Source organism: Macaca mulatta, chromosome 5 (genome assembly GCF_049350105.2).
Source record: "Macaca mulatta isolate MMU2019108-1 chromosome 5, T2T-MMU8v2.0, whole genome shotgun sequence".
NCBI classification, from domain to species: Eukaryota; Metazoa; Chordata; class Mammalia; order Primates; family Cercopithecidae; genus Macaca; species Macaca mulatta.
In genome coordinates, this window is record NC_133410.1 from 59,021,603 (window position 1) to 59,047,120 (window position 25,518).

A 25,518-nucleotide genomic window follows, 5' to 3' on the forward strand; every position below is an offset into this window, starting at 1 on the left:
TATTTTTATTGTAGTAAGAACATTTAACATGAAACCTACCCTTTTAACAAACTTAAAGTGGGCAATACAATATTGTTAACTACAGATTAGCAGATCTCTTCAAATTTATTAATTTTGCACTAACTGAAACTTTGTACCCATTGAATAGCAACTCCCCAAGCCTCCAGCAACCACCATACTACTATCTGCTTCCATAAATTTGGCTATTTTAGATGCCTCATATAAGTAGAGGCATTCATATTATATTTGTCTTTCTGTGACTGTCTTATGTCACTTAGCAAAATTTCTTTCAGGTTCATCCATGTTGTCACGATGGCACTATTTTTCTCTTTTGTAAGGCTGAATAATATTCTATGTATGTACTGTATTTTCTTTATCCATTAATCTATCAGTAGACTCTTAGGTTGCTTCCACCTTTTGACTTTTATGAAATAATGCCACAATAAACATGGGAATACAAGTATCTCATTGAGATCCTGATTTTTATTAGGTTATTTGTTTTCTTGTTATTGAGTTGTAAGAATTCTTTATGTATTTTGGATATGTGTAATCAATATGTTTTGTATAGTGCTAAATTTTCCTCAAGAAAAACAGTACTAATTTACCCATCACAATGGATTTGAGTTCCCATTTCTCTTAACTGTTATAACTTCTAACCCTGTCTCTGCACAGCCCAAACTCTGTTGTTTCTTTTTCTGTGAAGAAGCTTTTTCATTTGACATAGTCCCACTTGTTTATTTCACTTTTGTCACCTGTGCTTTTGGTGTCACATCTAAGAAATCATTGCCAAGACCAATGTCAAGAAGTGTTATCGTATGTTTCCTTGAAGGAATTGTACTGTTTCAGGTCTTAATATAAGTCTTCAGTCCATTCTGAGTTGATTTTTGTGTAATGTAACAAGCGAGTCCAATTTCATTCTTTTGCATGTGTATATCTAGTTTTCAAACATCATTTATTTAAGAGACCACCCTTTCCTCTTTGTGTATTCTTAGTACCCTTTCTGAAGATCAGTTGTTCATATATTCATGGGTTTATTGTTTGGCTGTCTACTCTGTTCTATTGGTCTTTATGTATGTCTTTATACCAGTACCATGCTGTTTTAATTATTGTAGCTTTGTAATATGCTTTAAAACCAGGAAAAATGATACCTCCAACTTTGTTCTTGCTCAAGATTGTTTTGGCTATCCAGGGTCCTTTGCAGTTTCCTTTGAAATTTAAATTTGATTTTCCATTTCTGTAAAAAAAAAAGTCATTGGTATTTTGATAGTCAATCTATAGATCACTTTGGGTAGTATGGACATTTTAACAATATTAAATCTTTTAGGCCACAAAAACAGGATGTCTTTTTATATACTTTTGTCTTTCTAAAATTCTTTAATTAATATTTTATAGTTTTCAGTGTACAAGTCTTTCATTTATTTAGTTAAGTTTATTCCTAGGTGTTTTATTCTTTTAGATGCTATCATAAGTTAGTTTATTTTTTACTTTGCTTTTTGAACAGTTTGTGATTAGTGTATACAAATACAACTGTTTTTTCATGTTTATTTTGTATCCTACAACTTTGTGAATTTGTAAATTAGTTCTTACAGTTTGTGTGTATTTGTATATGTGTGTGTATCTGTGTGTAGTCTTTAGAATTTTATATGTTTAAGATCATGTCATCTTCAAGTAGAGATAAAATTCTTTTTTTCCAATTTAGATTCCTTTTATTTTATTTTTTCCTAATTTCTCTGACTAGGACTTCCTGAACTATGTTGAATGGAAGCAGTTAGACTGGACATTCTTGTCTTGCTCCTGATCTTAGAGGAAAAGCTTTGTAATATTTTACCATTAAGTACCATGCTAGTTGGGGGTTTACATATAAGGCCTTTCTTATGTTGTGGTAATTTCCTTCTATTACTAGTTTGTTAAAAGTTATTATGAAAGGGTGTTGAATTTTGTCAAAATGAATTATGAATGAGTCTATATTCATTACGGACATTGCCCTGTAGTTTTCTTTTCTTATAATGTCTTTGTTTAACTTTGGTATCAGGGCAATCCTGGCTTCGTAAAATGTTTTTGGAAGTGTTTCTTCCTCTTCAATTTTTTGAAAGAGTTTAAGGATTGGAATTATATATTTAAATGTTTGATAGAATTCACTAGTGGAGGCATCTGGACCCGGGCCTTTATTTGTGGAGGCTTTGGATTATGACCAATTTCCTTATTAGTCATAGGTCTGTTCATATTTTCTGTTTCTTTATGATTCAATCATGGTTGGTTGTTTGATTCTAGGTATTTATCTCCTTCTTCTTGGTTATTCAATTTTCATAGTAGTCTAATATAATCCTTTTTATTTCTGTGACATCAGTTCAAAAAGCACAAAATAATAGAAAAAGCTTATAGAATAAGATATAAAGAAAATATTTTTGTAGAGCTGTACAGTGTGTTTGTGTTTTCAGCTGTTATTACAAGAGTCAAAGGAGAAATTAATAAAAAAGTTTATGCAATAAAAAGTTATAGTAAATTAAAGTTAATTATTGAAGAAAGAATTTTTTTATAATGCAAATGTATTGTAGCCTAAGAGTACAATGTTTATAAAGTCTACGGTGGTTTATGATAATGTCCTAGGCCATCATGTTCACTCACCATTTACTCACTGACTTACCTAGAGCAGCTTCTAGCCTCTCAAGCTCCTTTCATAGTAAGTGCCTTATATAGATATACTATTTGCAAACTTTTATATCATATTTTTACTGTACCTTTTCTGTGTTTAGATACAAAAATACTCACCATTATGTTATGATAGTCTACAGTATTCAGTACAGTAACATGCTATATAGGTTTGTAGCCTCAGAGCAATAAACTATACCATATAACTAAGGTGTGTATAGGCTACACCATCTAGGTTTGTGTAAGTACACTCTATGATGTTTGCTCAATGAAAAAACTGCCTAATAACGCATTTCTCCAAGCATATTCCTGTCATTAACTGATGGATAACTATATATCATCCTAGTCCTTTCTGGCCTACAAGGTTTCTGCTGAGAAATCCACTGAGTGTGATGGAGGTTCCTTTGTGCATGAAAAGTAATTTTCATCTGACTCCTCTCAAAATTGTCTGTTTATTTTGAACTTTTGACAATTTGATTGTGAGGTGTCTTGGTGTGGATTTCTTTGGGTTTATGTTTTTGAAATTTGTTGGTCTTCTGATTATGTATGTATATTTCTTTCCTTAGATTTGGTAAGTTTGGGGCATTATTTCTTTGAATAAGCTTTCTGCCCCTTTCTATTTTTCCTCTTAGACTACTATCAGATATATATTGGTCTGCCTGTAGTTATGGTGTTTCGTAAGTCCTTTAAGCTTTTTCACTTTTTAAAATTCTTTTTTAATTTTTGCTCCTATGATTGTATAATTTCCAATTATCTGTCTTGAAGTTTGCTAATCCTGTCTTTTGCTTGACACTGTCTGCTGTTGAACCCATCTATTGAATTTTCCAGCTTAGTTACTGAATTACCCAGCTTGAAAATTTATGTTTGATTAAAAAAATATTTTCTACCTCTTTCTTGAAAATTTCACTTTGTTCATGTATTGTTCTCCTGTCTTCATTGAGCATCTTTATGATAGTTATTTTAAATTCTCTGTCAAATAAATTATACATCTTCATTTCATTAGTGTTTTTTTTTTTTTTTTTTCTTTAGGATATATTTACCCGTTCCTTCATTTTTCTTAACTTGCTGTGTTGGTGTCTGTGCATTAGAGAAAACAGCTACCTCTCCTCTCTTCATGGACTGGCCTTATGAAGGAGACTCTCATTAATCAGTCTGGTTGAAGACTTGGGGGCCCTTCAAGGCTTTGTGCTAGTCCAACTCTCTTTGTTCTGAGATCTAGGAACTTTTCTTCTGATCATGCGGTGCTGTGTTAGGGGTAGGGATTATGATGAGAGACTGTCTCAGATTTTTTTACTTTCTTCAATGTGGCTACTTTTGCATTCGCTTAGAGGACAGGAGCTTCTCAACTATTTTCTGAATTTCTTACAAAAGAATTTGTCTTTATTTTGTAATGTTGACTCAGTGTGTTTGTGGAGGGTAGGATAGTTGGAGGCTTTCTATTCTGCCATCTTGATGATGTTACTCTTCTTTTTTCTTTTCTTTAAAACAGTTTTTATTTCAATAGTTTTGGAGGAATGCCCATCAATGATAGACTAGATAAAGAAAATGTGGCACATATACACCATGGAATACTATGCAGCCTTAAAATGAATGAGTTCATGTCCTTTGCAGGGACATGGATGAGGCTGGAAACCATCTTTCTTAGAAAACTAACACAGTAACAGAAAACCAAACACCACATGTTCTCACTCATAAGTGGGAATGGACACAGGGAGGGAAACATCACACATCAGGGCCTGTTGGGGGACGGGTGGCAAGGGGAGGGAGAGCATTAGGACAAATACCTAATGCATGGGGGGCTTAAAACCTAGATGACTGGTTGATAGATGTAGGAAACCACCGTGGCATGTGTATACCTATGTAACAAACCTGCACATTCTGCACATGTATCCCAGAACTTAAAGTAAAATTAAAAAAATGGTTTTGGAGGTACAGGTGGTTTTGGTTGCATGGATAAGTTCTTCAGTGGTGATTTCTAAGATTTTAGTTCACCCATCACCCAAGCAGTGTACACTATATCCACTATGCAGTCTTTTATCCCTCACCCTGCTCCCAATCTTCCCCTCTCAGTCCCCAAAGTTTATTATAGCTTTCTTGTGCCTTTGCATCTGATATTGTTTGACTGTGTCCCCACCCAAATCTCACATTGAATTGTAATAATCCCCAGGTGTCAAAGGCAGCAGAGCCAGGTGGAAATAATTGATTCATGGGGGCGATTTCCCCCATACTGTTCTCATAGTATTGAATAAGTCTCATGAGTCCTGATGTTTTTATAAATGGGAGTTCCCCTGCACAAGCTCTCTTGCCTGCTGCCGTGTAAGACATGACTTTGCTCCTCAATCACTGTCTACCATGATTGTGAGGCCTCCCCAACCGTGTGGAACTGTAAGTCAATTAAACTTCTTTCCTTTATAAGTTACCCAGTGTTGGGTATGTCTTTATTAGCAGCATGAGGACAGATTAATAGAGCATCTTCATAGCTTATCTCCCACTTATAAGTGAGAACATACACTATTTGGTTTCCCATTCCTGCATTACTTCTCTTAAAATAATGTCCTCCAGCTCCATCGAAGTTGCTACAAAAGACATTATTTTGTTCCTTTTTATGGTCAGGTAGTATTTCATGGTGTATATAAATCACATTTTCTTTATCCATTCATTGGTTGATGGGCGCTGTTTTCTAATTCTTTATGTACTACAAATGGATGTAGTTTTTATATGTCTCTCTAATACCCTTTAACAAAAAGAGGGGTCTAAGAAAATCCTTGAACAGAATAATCCCCAATCTCTCACTCTAAGCCATTTTGTTGTCTTAGGCAGCTTTCTGCTTCCAGCACCAAAATTTTCATTTTTGAAGTCTATGCCCATCAGTGCAGACCTTCCCATCACACGTCTTCCATAGTAACTCAGTGACAAGTTGCAGCCTGCATGGTCTTAGCGTGCCACAGGTCTAATCATTCACTGTGTAAAAGCCGGTTTCCCACAGTGTAGAGGCTACAGTATAAGATCTTTATTTTTAATTTTTTAAAATTTAATTACTTGTTTTTGCATTATTTGCATAGTTTTAGCTTTTAAATTTATCTCTAATTTTTTCTCTGGAGGATCACTGAGGAAGTAGTTATTTTTGTTCACCCACTCAAATCCATAATTTTCTCTGAATTAGTTGTAATTTATTTTCTGAGACATAGTCTGGGGACATGTCCAAATAATTATTTTTTGGTATATTTTCTGTTTTCTTTAAAATTTATTATGATTATTTTTAATTGACACAGTAATTATACATATTTATAGGATACAGTGGGCTATTTCAACACATGTATACAATGTGCAATGATCAAATCAGGGTAATTAGCACGTATCTATCACCTCAAGCATTTATCATTTATATGTGTTGAAAATATTCAAAATCTTCTCTTTCAGTTATTTCAAAATATGCAGTAAATTATTGTTAATTATAGTTATCCCACAGTGTTAGAGAACATTAGAACTTTATTCCTCCTATCTAACTATAATTTTGTATCCTGCAACCAATCTCTGGCTATCTCCCCATCCCCTCAGCATCCATGAAAAGCGAAATTTATTAATCTCTGATTCTTTTTTATCACTATTGCTTGTATGTTCCCTTTCCTTCCCATTCAGGAGGTTAAGCCTGCATTTATAGATCTTATAAATATTTTAGTAAAATTATTGTAAATTTTGTAAACTATTTTACAAATATTAAATATAAACGTATTATTTACAAATAAATGTAAAAGCTGAAAACTATGCAAATAAGGCAAAAATGAGTTTTTGACTTAAAAAAATTTAAAATAGAGACCATATACTGTAATCTCTACATGGGGAAACTTTCTTTTACACCATGAGTGATTAGGCCTGTGGCATGCTAAGACCATGCAGGATGCAACTTACTGACTTACAATAATTTTAAGAAAATATTATTTGTAAATTATTTTAGTAAAGTTATTGGCATAATTAAGATACAATTACAGTAGTGATTTGGTGGAAGATCACTTTGCTTAAATATCACAATAATAATATAATGTCAGAAAAATTATTTTGTATTTTCCTATATAGGATATAGAATTTTTTCTTGCAAATGGGCTTAAAAACATAGTTACACATTTTACTATTTGGGGAATATTATCTAGAGATGGAGAGAAGACAGACTTCAACATGGCTGTATGTTGAGAAATCAATGAGAAACCAGAAATACAGAGCAAAAATGCTTAATTATTTCTTTGGTTTACTCTTCTTCTCCTAGTAGTCTATTAGAAAACAGAAGACAAACAAAAAACACCTCAAGAACACAATTCTAGAGGTGTTGAAAATCAATTGATTTGATTTTGAAAATTTTAATCAAGGATGGAGCTTCTTGAAATTTTTGTGGCATTGAGTAGCGTTATTTATGTTACTACTCTCCTTTCACATTGTCAGGCTAAAATAACTGCATTACCTTAAAATATCAGGTAAAATTAATAGGTAGACTATGCTCAATATATTTGAGCTTGATCTCTCAAGTTCTAAGGTAGATGGGCCTACTCTTATATGATGGTCACAATAGCATTAATTAACTTATTTAAATCAATTTTCTTCCCCTTTCCACCGTCCTTCTCATTCTCCTTCCCTCTTTACTTTTTTGTTTCCTTCCTTCCTTCAGCCCTCCTTTCCTTCCTTTATTTGGTATACTTTATTCCTTTGGGGTATAGCATCATCATCAACAATTACACTTTTAATAAAAAGATAGCATCCATCATCTATTTATCTCCTACTATGTGCCAAGGATTGTTCTGAGTGTTTTGTGTATATAAATTCATTTAATCCTATGGAGTACCTACATTACTCCCTTTTTCAAATGAAGACACTGTGGCACAGAGAGATAAAGTAATTTGTTCAAGATCACACAGTAAACAAAGTAGCCTGACGTGAATTCAGAGACATCATCTCTCTAGAAAGTGTGTTGTTAATCACCATGCTAAACTGCTTAGAATCATGTGGGAAGATCAAAATGTGGAACGTGTGAGAAAAATGCTAAAAATAATAAGAATACCAATCATTTCCTGAAGTTAAAGTGCAAATGAGAACAGTAGGTTCTTGAAAAATAAATTAATAGAGTGCCCGAACAGATCTTCTGTACTGACTGTATCATTTTCTAACTTGGGTGATGCATTCATTCATCTTACTAATATTTATGAGTACCTACTATGCAGCAGGCTGTCGTTCAGGTGTCAGGGATGCAAAAATGAACAGTGGTCAAATATGAAGTCAGAAAGGTAACGGAGAAAGAGAGGTAATGAGTACTGTATAACAGAGCCTTCCCAAGGAGTATAAGGCCTTCAGCTTTTTCTCTGAGTGAGTTTTAATGGCATTACTCTGGTTTTTGTATGCAGATTTGATAGTCAAGTGGGCAAAGGCAGAAGGAAAGAGACTAGCTAAAGGTGTTGTCATAGAAGCGATTTCCAGCCTGAGACGCTACTGGGCTCAGACCAGGGTAGTGGAGATCACGGGATTATTCTGCGTATATTTTGAATGCAGCCAATAGGGTCTGTTGATGCATTGGATGTAGGGTAAGAGAGAAATAAGTCAAGATAATTCCAAGATTTTTAGCTGAAATAATGTAAGAATGGATATTATTTACTGAGGTAAGGAAAGACCAAGTTTCAACGGGAAAATCAAATATTCTATTTTGAAAGTGTTAAGTTGAAATGTCAGTTAGATATCCAAGTGAAGATGTTAGTTGGACAGTTGGGATTGAAGGATGATATCTAAGATGTAAACTAAATTTAGAAATTGTTATCATAAAGATGTGTTTAGGACAGGAGACTTCATGAGCTTACCCAGGAAGGAGAAGAGATGAAAGAGTATCCAGCCCTGCTGTATCTGCAAAATGTTAGACGTTGAGGGAGGCGAAGAGGAACCTGTAAAGAAGAATGAGCAAAGGATTCATCATGCACACAAGAATTCTATAGCATGCATTCTTGAAAAACAAGGGAAAGATAAGTTTTCTTCCTGTCCCTTCATCTTTATTTGCCTCTAGCCATGAATATTTTTAAACATATGCAAAGATACCCATGCTTCAACATTGATTCTTTTTTTTGCCACCAAAGGGATTAAATGAAAAAGGGCAGCTCTGGGTGAAGGCCCATTCCTATAAGCTCAGAAATGGTTGCCAGGGCCTTCTTAGTTAAAAGACATGCTATTCTGTCCATATCGCACCACTGAACTCCTATATAAGCAAATTCTAGTAGCTCAAAAAAAGTTAACGTGTACCTCTGTGAGATGTAACGTCCCCTTTCACTTTTCTGGAGGAAATGTCATTGGATGTAAGACAAATGGGAATCCTCAATTAAAATAAAATTTCAAAGTTTGTATTTCTTCAAGGACACTGTGAATTTACATTTCCCTGACCAGAGATAGCTGGCAAGACAAAAAAGAAAATTAACTTTAAATATATAAAACTTTCTTCTTCACATTTTGGCCTAAGAGGTTTGTAAAAGGAGGAAATCCCTATTGGGAAGATGCCTGGAAGCCAAGGAGTAAAATAATAAAGCCCTAGGCTCTACTTCCTATCTGTGTGGGAGTATGAATTTATAGTTGTTTTTCTTCCTTAGTCTCCTTGTTAACACCTGTGAGACATCTATTTCAAAGTTTAGCCTTTCCCTTTACATTTGTACATGCAGATTTAACTATGCATCTAACAACGGAGCTAGAGACACTATAAGGCTATAACCATTATAATAGGTATTACGAAAAAGCACTGTAATAACAGTTGTAGTATTGATTGACCTTTGAGTTGACTTCAGAATACAGTTGCTGATATTAATGTCATCTACAAAATTATTAAATACTTTTGAATGAACACTGTTAGAATAAATAAGCAAAGGCTTTATGAAAGATACACCTAATGGATCTACTCCTCAGAGTTTTAGTCACAAAGGCATCACAAAGCCTCTTTTGTCTTGAGAACTAGAATCATATAGAGACTAAGGAACTATCCTATGTTTAATCAAAATGTCATCAAATTGAGGAAAATTCCATATGGAAACTAAGTCATTTAGGTGTCTACTGCATTCCTCCACTTTGGCTTAGCCCAAGGGAATCTAGTACATCTCATCTAACTACCCATATGACCCAAGGAGGATGACTACTTCTTGTTTAATTGCTGTGTGATCTAAGAAAGATGTCCCTGCTTCCGATTCCTTTTGCAAACCTTAGAGTTAGGTTTTTACATCCACTGACCTGCAGTAATCCTAATCGTTTCTTATTTAATTGGTGTTTAGCATCTTTGGAATATAGAGTCTTATGAAGAGATCGATATATATTACTTGTGGTGCCCATCCACTTATGAGATTGTGTTGCAGCCTGACCCACTAGTGGATGTACTTTTCCAGTGAAATTCTCTGGGACAGGGGTATGTTTTGTTTTTGGAATTTGAGTTGCAAAAGCGTAATGTGGGAGGAAAAAAGATCAATTGCGTTCCACCACCTCTAGGATCAGAAGGATATTTCTGGTTGCTACCTTGCTACATTTTCAAGACTATGTCATTCACTTTACAACTGAGAAACACAACACTTAGGACATATCCCTCTTTTGTCATAGGATTAACTTTTCCTTCTTCTTGATAAATATCTCTGGAATGGAAGGGTATATTCACCCTCCTGTGCCCTATATCATCAGGTCTCATGACAGGCAGAAAACACTGGGTTCCATAGTTCAATTTTTAGATAACATGAACTTGATGAATACTGGATTATAAGGAACTGAAATTTTAGGTGGCGTTCAAAAAAAAAAAAAAAGAATGCTGATAAGCTTTCTCATTTTGACAAGGACAGGATGATCCCATCTGGGTTTGTATGTGTATGTGTGTGTGTATGTGTATTTATGTGTATGTGTGGCAGTATGTGTGATTTATTTTGCTTTCAGGTTTTAAAGTTCCATAAAGAAATCACTGGACATTTTCTGCCTGGTGGCATGGAAATGTTTGAAAATCTAAATAATGTTGGGAATATTTAAGAGCATGCTTACTTGGCAAAGGAGAGAGCTCTGTGAGCGATCAAAACAAGACCTGGCAAACATTTCCTTGGCATAGATTTGTGCTGCTTGGATGAACGAAGGCTGATCAAATCACTGCATTCAGCAGCTGCTGGTTAATTTGCTTTTTGGTATCATACTCTGCATGGTGTTTATCAAAAGCCTGGGTGCATTTAAAGGGGCACAGCAACTAGAGAAATAAGTAAAGATTAGGATATATAGCCAAATGACTTTGATATTTAAAGATAGGTATGCTTTGCAAATCTGGAAAGGTCTTTCTGGTTCATACAAGATCTGTCATTAAGTCTGCTGCCTCTTGAGTTAATCTCCTTCCCCTCCATCTCCCTAGCCCAGACTCTTATCGCATGTGTCTCTTTGCCCCCACTAAGAGCCCAGTCTATACTCTCCTATATAATATGATGACAAAATGCTCCACAGTTTAAAGTATTTTTATATATACCATTTAATTTTATCCATAGGAATCATCTTCAGCTCTCTCTTGCTTTGTGTTTCAAGTGTAAACACTTCAGCCTACTGACATCTGAGGTTTCTAACTTTCATTCACAGCCATTCTTTGCTATTCTCCTTCAGGATCCTCCCATTTCAGTGAAATGTGCCTCCCACTACCTGCACTAGACCTGCATATTCTTGACTCTGTGCCTTTGCTATTGACATTCTCCATAAATCAATTGCTTGTTCACCTCCTCTAAAAAATCTACATTTTCCATTCATTTCTCTTTGATTAGGTCAACATTCTTCACACTCATACGAGATTGCTGTTAGAATTGCCAAGATTTTAAGATTCTTGGATTAACTCGTTTGCTGAGGGGATTGCTGTCCCAGGAATTCTGCTATGAACTTCTACATATCTTTTTTTATTGCATCTCTCAACAGCCCTTCAATGTAGATGTTATCATGTCTATCTTACAGATGAGGAAACAAAGGTTCAGACAGCCTAATTAGCTTGCCCAGACTCATACAGCTAATGAAAGGCGGAGTTGAAAATTAAACACAAATTTTCTTTCTCTGAATCCAGTGTTCTTTCCACTGTTTCCAGTGTACTAAAACTATTATCTGGTTATGATGGTTGTTTTTGCCAGTTAATTGCTTATTCTTGTTTTTTGTTTGTTCTAATCTACCAATTTAAATAATAAGATAGGGTATCCTTTATGTCTTTGATGTTTTCTACTGCCTATTACAGAGCTCTGGAAATGGAAACACTCAACAAATGGAAGCTGACATCAATTTATTTGTCAAAATACACAGGTCTTTGTCTTTGATACATTTTGTAGTTATTTCTGGAAGAAATTTCAGTCCTTCTGATGAGTCTCATTGGTTGACATGTATCAAGCAAATACCTGGCATGTAGTTCAAGCAGCCAGCATAGGTGTTTATCAAGTCACCAATCAAACCAGGTTAGCCAGTTCCTCAGTGAGATTCTGCCATCCCCTGAAACTCTGCACTGTGACCTGGAATCACAGGAATTTGCAGTGTATAGATCATCCTAAGTCCTTTGAGATTCCTCTCTCTGGTGGCCTGGGGCAATTATATGTACCCTTTTCATAATATTAATTAAGATGTTTAGTAGTCATTGCTATTCATAAAATGATTATTCAGTGTCATTGGATGACAGGTGCCATACCAAACCTAGCGTGACATGCCCTTCTGACATGAATACACTATGGTCCTCCTGGCTCCACAGGCGCCTGGATCCTGCAAGCTGTTGGTTATACCATGAACATGGAAAGTTTGACCCTGGGCTGGAGCTGGCTCGTTAGTTGTTTTCTGTGGGTGTGGGCATACGTCCCTTGTAAATTAACAGACGAAACAGTTAGGCAGTATTTCTGTTCTGTTTCTCTTGATGATTGTTATTTACTGAAATTTTACATGTCAGTGATGGGGAAATGCTACATGTTACTACCCTCAGTTGAAAAATTAGGCAATCAAACCCCTAAAAGGGTAAGGCAAGGAAGTCAGTTCAGGAGTGAAATCCAGAGCATGAAGCTTTCAGTATTTTCCTTCTCCTTCAGAACAGCAGAAAGAATTCATGGGCCAAATGAGAGACACAATTGCCCACGGAGGCAGGTGTGACTTCTGCATGCATCAGGCTGAGAGTCAGTGACAGACACCTGGTGAGCGGCTGGCTCAACAAAATGCCAGAGTGTATGTGGCAGTCAAGATCGTGGACTCAGTGGCACACTCCCTGGGTTTGAGTCCCAGTTCTGCCACTTTCTATCTGTGTGATCTTGGAAGGTGACTTAACCTCCATGTGTTGTGCTTTGTACATCCGTAAATTGGAGATTAAAATGGTGCTTACCTCACAAGGCTATTATGAACATTAAATGAACAATATACAAAAAGCAAACAGACCAGCATCTAGCACCCAGGAAATACTATGGAAGTGTTTAAGTTAAACAACCACAACCAAACCCCAAAACCAACCAAACAAAAAACCTCTCTTCTCTAGCATGGCTCTGATAGCGTTCATGGAATGAAAGCCTTCTTCTTCTTATACTTGTGTTTTACCCTTTAAATGACACTAAAGTTTCTGAAAGGTAGGTTGAAGTCAATTCTTAATTAAAGTAGGTAACATTCTCACCATGATCTCCATTGTCCAATCTCCAGAGCTATTTTGGAGTCACAAAAGTCTGAATTCTATCCCAATGCAGAGAGAAAGAAAAATGAGAGATTCAAATATATTCTACAGAGAAACTGGCAGCAAGATAGGAATATGATTCTATTTACAAGCGAATATTTAAAAATAGTTGATTTATTGAACTTTTTCTCATTTTCCAGCTACCACCACACAATCAAAGCGGAAAGGCCACTTCTCTAGGTGCCCCAAGCAATACAAGCATTACTGCATCAAAGGGAGATGCCGCTTCGTGGTGACCGAGCAGACGCCCTCCTGTGTGTAAGTGGAGTGTCCTCAGCCAGCAAGCAAAAGGGTGCAGAATGGTGCCCGCCTGGGGCTTGCCAGGACTGGAAAGTGTGAGCTAACCATGCCATCTGTCCGAACACAGTTCTGCCTGGTTCTGCCCCCAGCCACTTGTTTAGGGGCCCACTCAGCAACTACTTATGGAGAAACTGACGCACACTTTCCTCCTGAAATATGAGTATGTGAGAGTTCAGCTTCACTTCCGGGCTGGGCAGTGTCCTCTGATTTCTTGCACCAGCAGAACTGATTCTTTTCAGCTCAAATAATCTCCTGGGTGGTTCAAATGGAAATGAATTATTCTGGCAAGTGTTAGGTGGTTTATAGTTAGTGTAAATACGAGGAAATTCCTGCCAAATTAAGAGCTACTTTTGTAGGTGTCAGTTAAGTGCAAGGAATTAGTCTTATTTATAAATAAGAGATTAGCGAAGCCTGTTTAGTACAGTGGGGAATTGGGAGAAGAGTTTTCTTTTCAACTCTTTGTATTTGAGCCTCGTTCAGTTTTACTCAGGCATACACAACTTTCTTTTTGCATCTTTTAAATATGTGTTTTCTTCTAAAAGGATGTCCCACTAATGTGCTTCCTGGGACCTTTCCTTAGAGAAGTGGAAGGTGATTCTCCAAGTGCAATTTTGACTTAAAGTTCATAGAACGTTTATGTTCTTCTGCATAGTTGCCCCAGTATATAAGTGTTCTTCTCATAAGTTTCTCAGAAAAATGATTCCAAATCCTAATTTTTTGGAAACTTTAAGGCTCATAAACTTTTTAAAAACTTAAATATATTTAATTTAAAAAAGAAATATGCGTGGATAATACTTGGAGACAGATAACAATTGCTAATGTAAGAAAATAAGGAAGTGTGTGTGTGTGCATGTGTGTGTGTGTGTGTGTGTGTGTGTGTGTTGAGAGGGATAGATCTAATTTTTTTAAAAATTCATTTAATTGCTCCCTGGTTTGGAAGCATATATTGAATTTTAAAAATATTAATGATCTTTAACTTAATACATTTTCGTGATTGGTTCCTATGTCTGCAGATTTATTGTTCTTTGATATTGCTGCCGTCTAAAATGAAAATCACAATGTGTAATCTACCTGCCTAGGATCAACACACAGATTGTTCCCTTCAATGTAAAGTTTACACTCGATTTCTTAGCCTTCCTAGATCACCTGATCCTGGCTTAATTTTTTAGCTATATCTCACCATATTCCTAAATGCTCTTCTAAAATTCTACATTTCATTTCATGATTTATTATATGCTCTTCTCGTAGCCTAGAAAGCTTATTCTTGCTATGGTTTAAGATGCACTGCACTCATCATCTCCTTGTGCACCCCTTCACTGACTTCCTCCTTCTCAGGCATACACCCAGGTCTGACTTAGATGGCCTTCCCCTGTGATCTAGCCACACCTCTATGAAAGCTCTTATCCACTGGAGCATAACTGGTGGTTTCTTTCAATGTGCCTTCTGTGACTGTGAGCTCCTATAGGGCAGGGCTCATGGCTTATTCATTTTTGTATTTCAGTGTCAAACACAGCCCTCAGAATTTACTAGGTGCACAAGAAATGACTGATGCATGAACAAATAGTGCCTCTATTACAGTCCATCTAATACTACACTAAATTTCCAGACCAAGGCATTAATCTGAACGGAACATCTTCTTAGTAGAGGAATAATACACAGTCAATGGGAAGCAGAAGATCATAACAGACGGGGCACAGATTTTGGAGTCAGATATACCTAAAGTAAGATTTTGTTTTCCCCAATTATAAGCAGTGTTAACAGTGGGTCAGTTACCTTTTCTGAGCCTCAGTTTTATCATCTACAAGGAGTAATAATACTGTCCTGTCAAGTGGTGAAGATAGCAAAATAATAAATGCAAAAAACACTAATTGTGGTACCCAGCACAGAGCAAGAGTTTAATAATTTTTAAAGTTCCAACTTTTTAAGAACATATTTAAGTATGCCATTAATAAAAAGTTCCACTTTTTTTTTTTTTTTTTTTTTTTTGACAGAGTCTCACACTGTCGCCCAGGCTGCAGTGCAGTGGGGTGATCTCGGCTCAGTGCAAGCTCCACCTCCCAGGTTCACGCCATTCTCCTGCCTCAGGCTCCAGACTAGCTGGGACTACAGGAGCCCGCCACCACGCCCAGCTAATTTTTTGTAATTTTAGTAGAGACGGGGTTTCATCGTGTTAGCCAGGATGGTCTCAATCTCCTGACTTCGTGATCCGCAAGTGCTGGGATTACAGGCATGAGCCACCGCGCCCGGCCCCAACTTTTTAAAAACAATTTTTTTTTTTTTTTGAGAGAGAGTCTCGCTATATTGCCCAAGCTAGACTCAAACTCCTAGGCTAATGTGCTTCTCCTGCCTCATCCTCCCAAGATAGCTATGAGATGGGTAGTAGAAAATCAACCTAGGACTGATGTTTCAGGTGATATAGCACAGATTCAGGCAAAACTCTCTTGCCATTGGTGATAACGCTGTCTTGAGAAACCAGAAATATCTCCTTTTCTTGGGATCATGGGATCCCACAAACATGGGAGTTTGTGGACTCTTGTTTTTACATGAAAAACCAAAGTGTGTTTCAAATAATGCACATCTTCTCCTAGTAATCTTCTCAGTACTTCCTTTGAAAAGGAACAATTTGTTTCCAGATACATAATTTTTATTTATACATGCAGCACAGCACATCTACTATGCAGTTAAGAGCATGAACTTGGGAGCCAGACTGCTTTTTTGAATCCCCATTACCTTATCTTCTCTGTGCATCAGTTTCTTCATCTATAAAATGGTGTTAATGATAGCACATACCTCAAAGGTGGTAATAAGGATCAGGTTAATGTTTATAGATCTTTTACAACAGTTTCTGGTGGTTATTTCAGAATAGTGATCCCAACGCCCAATTTTGCAGTACCCTTAAGGATCATGAACATCTTTTAAAATTATTTCTGATTTTAAATAGTATAAGATGCTTATTAAATAAAAACCCACTTAATCACTGTTTAATAAAAAAAAAGTTAGAATCTGCTCTCTTTGCCTCTTCTCTTACATAAGAGATACACTCACTGAAAATAAACATCAGCTGATATGTTATTGGTTTGCTGAAGAGCATAAATATCATAAGAACCACTATAACCAGCTATGTTAAGGTTTGACCTTTTAGCATGGATTCATTGGGGTACAACTTACAGGAAGTACTGCTTAATGAGGAATTCAGTTAAAGCATTGTTAAGCCACCAATCCCACAGCATATAATTAGGAAAACATTCTAGAAGAGTAGAAAGTAATTGCCGTGCATTTTATGGGCAAAGCTATTGTTTACAAATATCACATTTAGTAAATTTGTTAGAGGAATGTTTAAGCTAGTTGGGAAAGATGATATTTGTAAGATTTAATTCCAACCTTATAAAAACTCTGACAAATCTTTCTCCTATACATACAATTAAAAGTGATTCCCGGCCAGTTGGGTTGGCTCACACCTGTAATCCCAGCACTTTGGGAGGCCGACAGGGGCGGACCATGAGGTCAAGCAAACTATTGCAAGAACAGAAAACCAAACACCGCATGTTCTCACTCATAGGTGGGAACTGAACAATGAGATCACTTGGTCTCGGGAAGGGGAACATCACACACCAGGGCCTATTATGGGGAGGGGGGAGGGGGGAGGGATTGCATTGGGAGTTATACCTGATGTAAATGACGAGTTGATGGGTGCTGACGAGTTGATGGGTGCAGCACACCAACATGGCACAAGTATACATATGTAACAAACCTGCATGTTATGCACATGTACCCTAGAACTTAAAGTATGATAATAAAAAAAAAAAGAAGAAGAACTAGAAAAAAAAAAAGAGAGAGAGAGAGAGAGATTGAGACCATCCTGGCTAACATGGTGAAACTTTGTCTCTACTAAAAATACAAGAATTAGCTGGGCACAGTGGCACATGCGGTTTCATCCCAGTTACTCTGGAGGCTGAGGCAGGAGAATCGCTTGAACCCATGAGGCGGAGGTTGCAGTGAACCGAAATCATGCCACTGCACTCCAGCCTGGTGACAGAGCGAGATACCATCTCAAAAAAAAAAAAAAAAAAAAAAAGATTCTCCCCCTCCCTAGTTTTAGTCTTATGTATGACAGATTTTTGATATCTCATGCAGGAAACAATTTTCTTTCATTCATCCTTGCGTCCTTTTATAGATGCCTTTAGGTGTCTTTTCTCCTTTGCTTGCATTATGCCTCACCTTTCGACTGATGGCTGTTACTGAGCTTGTTTTTTGCTTATTTGTTTTGAAGCACTGTCTCAGCTACAATATTGGCATTAAGGGATCTCTTCACTTGAGAAATACAGGCTTTGTGAGGATTGACTGCGTTGGCTTTTGTCGAGCATAAAGTATAGAACAGCCCAGCAGTAAATCCTTTCTTAAAGGAAAATGGGGGTGCACAGAAGTTTTCTAAGGAGAAGAATTTAATCTTTTTGACATTTAAATAATTATGTATAGGACCAAGTATCACTTTGTGTTTTGACTTCATTTGAAATATTCTTTTAAGGAAAATATTTATTAATATTTTCTATTACTATTTCCCTAATATTAATAAAGGAAAATGTTTATTAATACTAAGATACTGAGGTTACAACACATAATTTTGGTTAAAATGTCCCCAAACTTTTAATGTACATTAATTCTCTGATGCAGTTCAGATAATTCTATGAGGAGTACTCAAATCACTGAGTTGTTAGCCCTGGGCGTTACTCAGACAAGCCCCAGCTTGGTCAAGTGGATACATAACTGTAATCTCAGATTTAGGACATCTGTTTATGTTAGATATATCCTAAGGCAGATTGATAGAAAGCTGAGAGAATGAGGGAAATGAAGAGAGATTGTTGATTTCTGGTCATTCCCTTGAAGAGGGCCATGGAAAAAAGGGAAGCCATTTAGAGGAGAGTGAAGAGAATGGTGAACAGATCTGCAAATGTGGTTTTAGGAATCAGATAAAAGAGCTAAAGGGAAAAGAACTATGTGTTTGCGGGGATGTAATGAAGGAGGCAGTGAATAGAAGAGTAATAGAAGGCATGACCTAATCTGTGATGCCTTCAAGCAGTAGAACTAGAATCAATGGATAGCACTTACAGTGGAGGAAGGAGGAAAGAAATTCTGTAGAAACAACATTTATAGAACATTCTCTCTATCTAACGTTTATGGAACATTGTGTTATGAACTTTCACCTGCGTTAGCACGTTTGATCATATAAAACCATACAATTTTTATATAATTTATAAGACAGCGTGAACACATCAAAACTATTTGCGTTATCCTGTGATGAAATGGGAAGTCCTGGGGATTTTTGAGTTCCTTGTCATGGAGGTATTTAAGCACTGGGAATGCTGTGGAGGAAATTTTATCTTCCTTTCCTTTTTGAATTCAGAGACTAAAATTTTAAAATACATTTTAGTTAATTGTCATCATCCTTGTGTATTTATATCAGACATATTAATAATGTCTAATGATCAAGTGGTGACAGGTTTTCAGCAAAGCAAAAAAATTGAAGTCACTAGTCGACAAAGTAGTGTACCTTTTTTTAAAAAAGGAACTGTGTTCTTTATTAATTTCAAGTAATGAAAACTGTTAATCTCTTCAGAAAAGAAGTAGAGATTCTTAAGTCTTGCATCTTTTACTTCCTTGCCCTCTTCTTGTTTTATAGCTGTGATGAAGGCTACATTGGAGCAAGGTGTGAGAGAGTTGACTTGTTTTACCTAAAAGGAGACAGAGGACAGATTCTGGTGATTTGTTTGATAGCAGTTATGGTAGTTTTTATTATTTTGGTCATCGGCGTCTGCACATGCTGTCAGTAAGTATTTTTAAACTTAATTTTAAGTAAATCTGAGAAATAGTATTGCTCATAGTTTTTCTTCTTTTCTTCCTTCCTACATTCTCTTTTGCTTTTTCTTTGATTCAAATAAATCTACTTTTTGAGCTTTGCCATTGTTGATATAGAAGTACTCATAATAAAACACATAATACATGATTTTTATCATTTACTGAATAAAATTGTTATAGTTTAAAATAAAATCTGTATAAATTTTCTAGTTAAAAAAGACAATCATTTAGTCTTAAAGCCTATATTTTATGTTTGTTAGTAGATTACATAAGACTTTTATTTTCTAAAACTGTACCATAACACAATAACATTGAAAGATAAAAACAAATTTTTTTTTTGCTTTGCCACATTAAAATAATAAACTTTATGTGCAAACCACATTACTTTGTTTTTCCTTTTGCTTTCTATTATATATCAGAACTTTGAAAATCAGGAAACATCTTGTTTTTTCTCTGAGACAGAGCGGCTTTGCACAACTTTTATTTGTATTTATTTATTTATTTTGTGACAGAGTCTCACTCTTTTGCCCAGGCTGGAGGGCAGTGGTGCGAACATAGCTCACTGCAGCCTCAAACTGCTGGGCTTAAGCGATCCTCACACCTCAGCTTCCTGAGTAGTAGGGAATACAAGTGTGTGCCACCACGCCAGGCTTTTTTTTTTTTTTTTTTTTTTTAAGAGACTGGCTCTCACTATGTTGTCCAGGCTCGTCTTGAACTCCTAGCCACAAGTGATCCTCCTGCCTCAGCCTCTTGAGTAGCAGGATTACAGGTGTGAGCCATGGTACCTGGTTCTGGGACAATTCTTAATTAAATTAGTTTCTTTTTGTAAACTTTATTTTTTATTTTTATTATTTTTTTGCAGAACAGGACTACCACCAAGTATCCTACCAAAACAACAAAAAAAGTATCTTATTAAAGTGGTATCTTTTTGTCTTAAGAAGCTTGCCCAGATTCCTAAACTCTTGGATCTACCCTTCACTGTGGACCATACATAAAGAGGGTGCTCTTTATGATTCCTTTCTTTGCAATGTGCTAGGGAAAAAAACACTACCGTAGAGGGAGTCTTTGATTATTTATTTATTTATTTATTTATTTATTTGGAGACAGAGTCTTGCTCTGTTGCCCAGGCTGGAGTGCAGTGGCTTGCTCTTGGCTCACTGCAACCTCTGCCTCCTGGGTTCAAGCAATTCTCCTACCTCAGCTTCCGGAGTAGCAATTACAGGTGTCCGCCACCACACCCAGCTAATTTATGTATTTTTAGTAGAGATGGGATTTCACCATGTACACCAGGCTGGTAACTCCTGACCTCAAGCTGATCTACCTACCTTGGCCTCCCAAAGTGCTGGGATTACAAGCATGAGCCACTGTCCCCAGCCAGAGTATTTAATTTTTGTCTCAGCTCCTCCATTATGTATCTTTGAGACTTTGGGCAAATTTCTCAACATCTTTGAACTTTTATTTTCTGTAAAACAAGAGTGTTAAACCAAATAATCTGTAAGATACTTTCTAACTATAAAATTGAAAGATATATTTTTATTTTACCTACTTAAGGTAGGAAGAAATACTATGCCAGGTTTGGGGCAGAGAATCAGTTGGGCAAAGCTGGGAAACAGCCTATTTCGTTATATCAACTTGGTGCTGTACTTTAGGAAAACAGGAATGCAGTCTGGAATATCTAACACATTTTTTAATGTATCTAGAAGCCTAGTTAATATATCCAAAGGCTACGTCACTCTTGTTTTCCTTATGCCTGTTTCCAATTTGTACTGTTTCTTGTACACCACATGTACACTATGTAATACTCATTAGTCTATTTTGTAAAATAACTTGGCCTGAAAAATTCTCTTCTGCTAACTAAACTCCATCAATGTAAGTGACATATTCTTTCTGTTTTGATAACTATTTTCTACCCACACTGCTGCCTATTATACCTATCATCTGAACCTAGAGAAGGAGATGGGTTAAGAGAGAACCCTAAATATATATTTTTAAAAGAAACCTATGCATTTTTAACAGTCTGTAAATAAGATCATAGGATCTTTTGATGGATAATTTTGTGTTCACATGAACTACTAGGCCCATACTAATTTCTAACATGTATTTTCTAAGTCCTCTTCGGAAACGTCGTAAAAGAAAGAAGAAAGAAGAAGAAATGCAAACTCTGGGTAAAGATATAACTCCTATCAATGAAGATATTGAAGAGACAAATATTTCTTAATGTAAGTGATATAAACTTGCTGATAGAAAACTATTCAGGTGACATTTAACTGGTGAGACTGGGCTTACTTGCATCTAATAAATCATTCACTAGAGTTTGCTTTTATTTAAAAACATCTAAAAATAAATTTTTTTTTTCATAGAATCTGAAACCAAATAAAATACTTTCTCGTATCTTTTTCTGCATGTTACCACAGAGATAGGCATTCTAATACTGCATGGTTGTGGGGATATTTATATAATTTTTCTTTCTAAGTTTTGGGCATAGGAAAGAGGTATTTTAATATAGACACCTCACATTGAAAGGAAATAACAATAGCAATAATAACTACATATATTGAGCATTTACCACAATGCCAAGCACTGTTATAAGCTCTTTAAATGTAACATCTGTAAGGATTGTGCAGGAATCACAAATATTCTCAGATGATCCAATAGAGAGATTTTAATGAAAGAACCATGGATCAAGGTTAAGGAAAAGTACATTGAGGCTCCCTGAGCTTGGGAATGGTTGGGAGCTGTTGCCCTTCCTATAGGAAGGGCCAAGGTAAATATTATCTTAGCATTCACAGGCATGTTGCAGGAGGGTCCCCTAGGCAGGAACTGTGGTTGTGGAGGGAATAGCCACTGTCAGATATAAACAAGGACAGAGGGAGGAAATAGGGAAAGAAGTATTCCAAAGTTTCTCTCCTTTTGCCTTCGGATCTTCAGCAGGTGCCTCCTACTAGTCAAACCCACCAGAAACCAGAGGGCAATGGAGCCCTGGTGATGGAATCTGAAGTGGTCAGTCTCCTGGAGACAGAGCAGGGCAGAGAAAGGCTCCAAGAAGGCACATGATGCATAACTAGCACAACAGAGCAGGATAGTTTGTAATAACATAAAATCCAACTCAAACTGGCATAAAGTGAAGGCAACGTATTGGCTCACATGAATGGCAGTCCAGAGGTAAGGTGGGCTTCACACTTGTCAAACCAGAGGCTCACACATAAGGAAACACATTATTTCTTTCTTTCTGCTCACTGTTCTGAGTTGGCTTTCATCCTTGGTCAGTTTCTTTTAGGTTATAAGGAAGGTCAGTAGCAATTAGACCTACAAGCTTCCTTGTTGACATCCAGTATGAGAGAGTAGTGTCTTTCCACAGCTCAGTTGTACAAAGCATCACTCCCAGACAATCCTAGCAGCTTAATGGGGTTGGTAAATGCTTGATGAAAATTATATGTGCTCCTAACTTATTCCAAAAACAACATTACTGAATTGAAAACAAAATCACTGGCTCTGGATTTTTAAATTATTATTATTATTGCATAGTCCATTTTTTTAAAGTGACGTGTTGTTATTTTCTTCATTCTCAGAGGCTATGAAGTTACCTTCAGGCTGGTGGCAAGCTGCAAAATGCCTTGCTCATTTGAAAATGGACAGAATGTGTCTCAGGAAAACAGCTAGTAGACATGAATTTTAAATAATGTATTTACTTTTTATTTGAAACTTTAGTTTGTGTTATTTTTTTAATAATAAGAACATTAATTATATGATTATTGTCTAGTAATTCGAAAAACAGCAACTGGTTACGTAGCAACAACAGAAGGGAAATTTCAATAAACTTTCATTTAAGTATTGTCACCAGGATTACTAGTCAAACAAAAAAGAAAAGTAGAAAGGAGGTTAGGTCTTAGGAATTGAATTAATAATAAAGCTACCATTTATCAAGCATTTACCATGTGCTAATAAGTTTGAAATATATTATTTCATTTAATCCTTTCAGCAATCCATGAGATAGATATTATAATCCTCGTTTCCTACATATGGAAACAGGGCCAAAGAACTCAAGTCAAATAATCTAATCCAGATTTAGACAGTTGGAGATTGTTGGAGACAGAATAGAAATCAAGGTTTATCTAAATCAAAATCTGTGCTTTTAACCATCATTTTTGTTCATCTGAATCGGTGCAACCTAACTCAATAACATAACCCAAGGTTTTATACTGCATTGTGTTTTGGTATGATTGTGAGATGTCAAGGCCATCTTCCTACAGGCACACAGACTGAGAAATCCTGGCCTAGATTGCTGTTACCATCATGCTTTCTATAGAATTGACTTTTATTACATTTCTTTGCTCCTTTATAAGTTCTCAATGACGTGACTACATTTTTACATTATTAAAGCAAACAGATTGGCCCCATAACTAAGGAAATGAATAGAGATGGAAAAGTAAATGCTTGGCATTCCTTAAGCCCTGGGTAAGTGTTTATGCTCAATAAAACATAAATAATGTTACTGAAAGAGGCTGTTTATACGGGAGTAATGGTCAGGGACAACACTGGAGAGACCAGGTAGGGACTGGTTGTGACCATATCCTCATTTGCGTTCTTCTTGATGACAGCATATATGATTGCCCTCAGGTAAATTTTGATGCAGTAAATTCATGACCATAACATCTATTACTTGAGACCATCTTGCCAAGTGCTCCTTTACTCCATGGTATATTTAATAAACACTGCTTTAAACCTGGAAAAGCACAATCTACATTTAGTCAATAGTTCGTGGAATATTTAACTTTTTACATTGATTAGGTGGTTCACTTACAAAAATCAATGGAAGATGCCCCCCAAATTGTGTGTGTCAGCCAAGCAGCTTCTTTTTTAGAATCTTTGCAAATTTTACTTTGCAATGTAGATTCCATAGTGAAGTGGAGAATTCAGACAAATGCTGAAATCATATATCACCTTCTAGCATCCGTGGTGTTTTGAGTGAAGCTGGAGATGTACTTATATGTAATACGGAAATAGCTTCCCTATCAGTAAGAGCTAAGTCAAGCAACTGATAATTTTCAAAATCTATTTTTTCTCCTGATTTAATGATCATACTTGAAACACAATTATATCCAACTGATCCATGTTGTATATGCTTTATTTTCAAAAGCTCATTCATGCCCTCTCTCTTATGTAGTCTTCTTTGATACAAAAGGAGCTTGGAATAAATATCCATTAGAGTTTTTAAAAACACAAAACAATGCTCTAAATGTTTCTTTTTTCCTGGACTGAGTTTGGCTGACCAATAAAATCTCTCAAGCCATTTTGTTTTGATCCTAAAATGTCAATGGTGGCTCTCAAAATTTGGTAGATCTGGTATCAAGAAAGAATTTCAAAGATTTTTATATCTTTTCAAAATGTGTTTTATAGTTGCTTTGCATACACTAAATAACTTTGTTATGTAAACTGTCAATATTATCATGTAATAAAATAAATTTATTTTTAAAACAAAGTAAACGTGGTTACTTGGGAATTTTTTATTTTACCATGAATTACTAATGAAAATAAATTTGAACACTATTGCTTTTAACCACCTTATGCTTTGTAAACCCTATCCATTAATGTTCTTGAAATAATCCATCCTGACCATGTGTTTTCTTTAGGAACTAAAACATTTGGGAGTGTGTTTGACATCTATGGGACTGTCTTCCCAATACCCTGGCCATATTTTTGAACTCCACCTCCAGCTGCATTTGATTGGTCTGAGGTGGGCACTTAATGAACTTGGGCCAATTAGAGTCATTCCCAGAGAAATTGGAAACTTGAACTGAAGTCAGTCTTCTTAAGGTTCTTGGGGTATAAAAATGTGCATTTTGAAGCTATTGGCAGTTACCTTTTGCTTCATGTGGAACAGAAGAACAAAGGAATCTGGTCAGCCTACAGCAAGTGAAGCTTTAAGCAAACGCTGAGTGAAAAACAGAGACAAGGCACAAATTTCCCGACAGAACGTGAGTCCTGGTTACAGGCATTCTAGAAGTTTAGCACAGTTGCTGTCTATGGGCGCC

General features: G+C 36.1%; 1 protein-coding gene across 2 annotated transcripts in view; it reads left to right on the forward strand.

The window, feature by feature from the left end:
* The window catches only part of BTC (betacellulin), a 50,402-nt gene extending 25,437 nt beyond the window's left edge, over positions 1-24,965 (forward strand). For both annotated transcript variants that reach the window (XM_001101880.5, XM_078003479.1), the window contains 4 exons: positions 13,474-13,591; positions 19,311-19,457; positions 21,596-21,705; positions 23,056-24,965. In XM_001101880.5, the coding sequence (XP_001101880.3) occupies positions 13,474-13,591; positions 19,311-19,457; positions 21,596-21,704 (374 nt within the window). In that variant the 3' untranslated portion in view covers position 21,705; positions 23,056-24,965. The remainder of the gene's footprint in view (positions 1-13,473; positions 13,592-19,310; positions 19,458-21,595; positions 21,706-23,055) is intronic.
* The last annotated feature ends 553 nt before the right edge of the window (positions 24,966-25,518 follow it).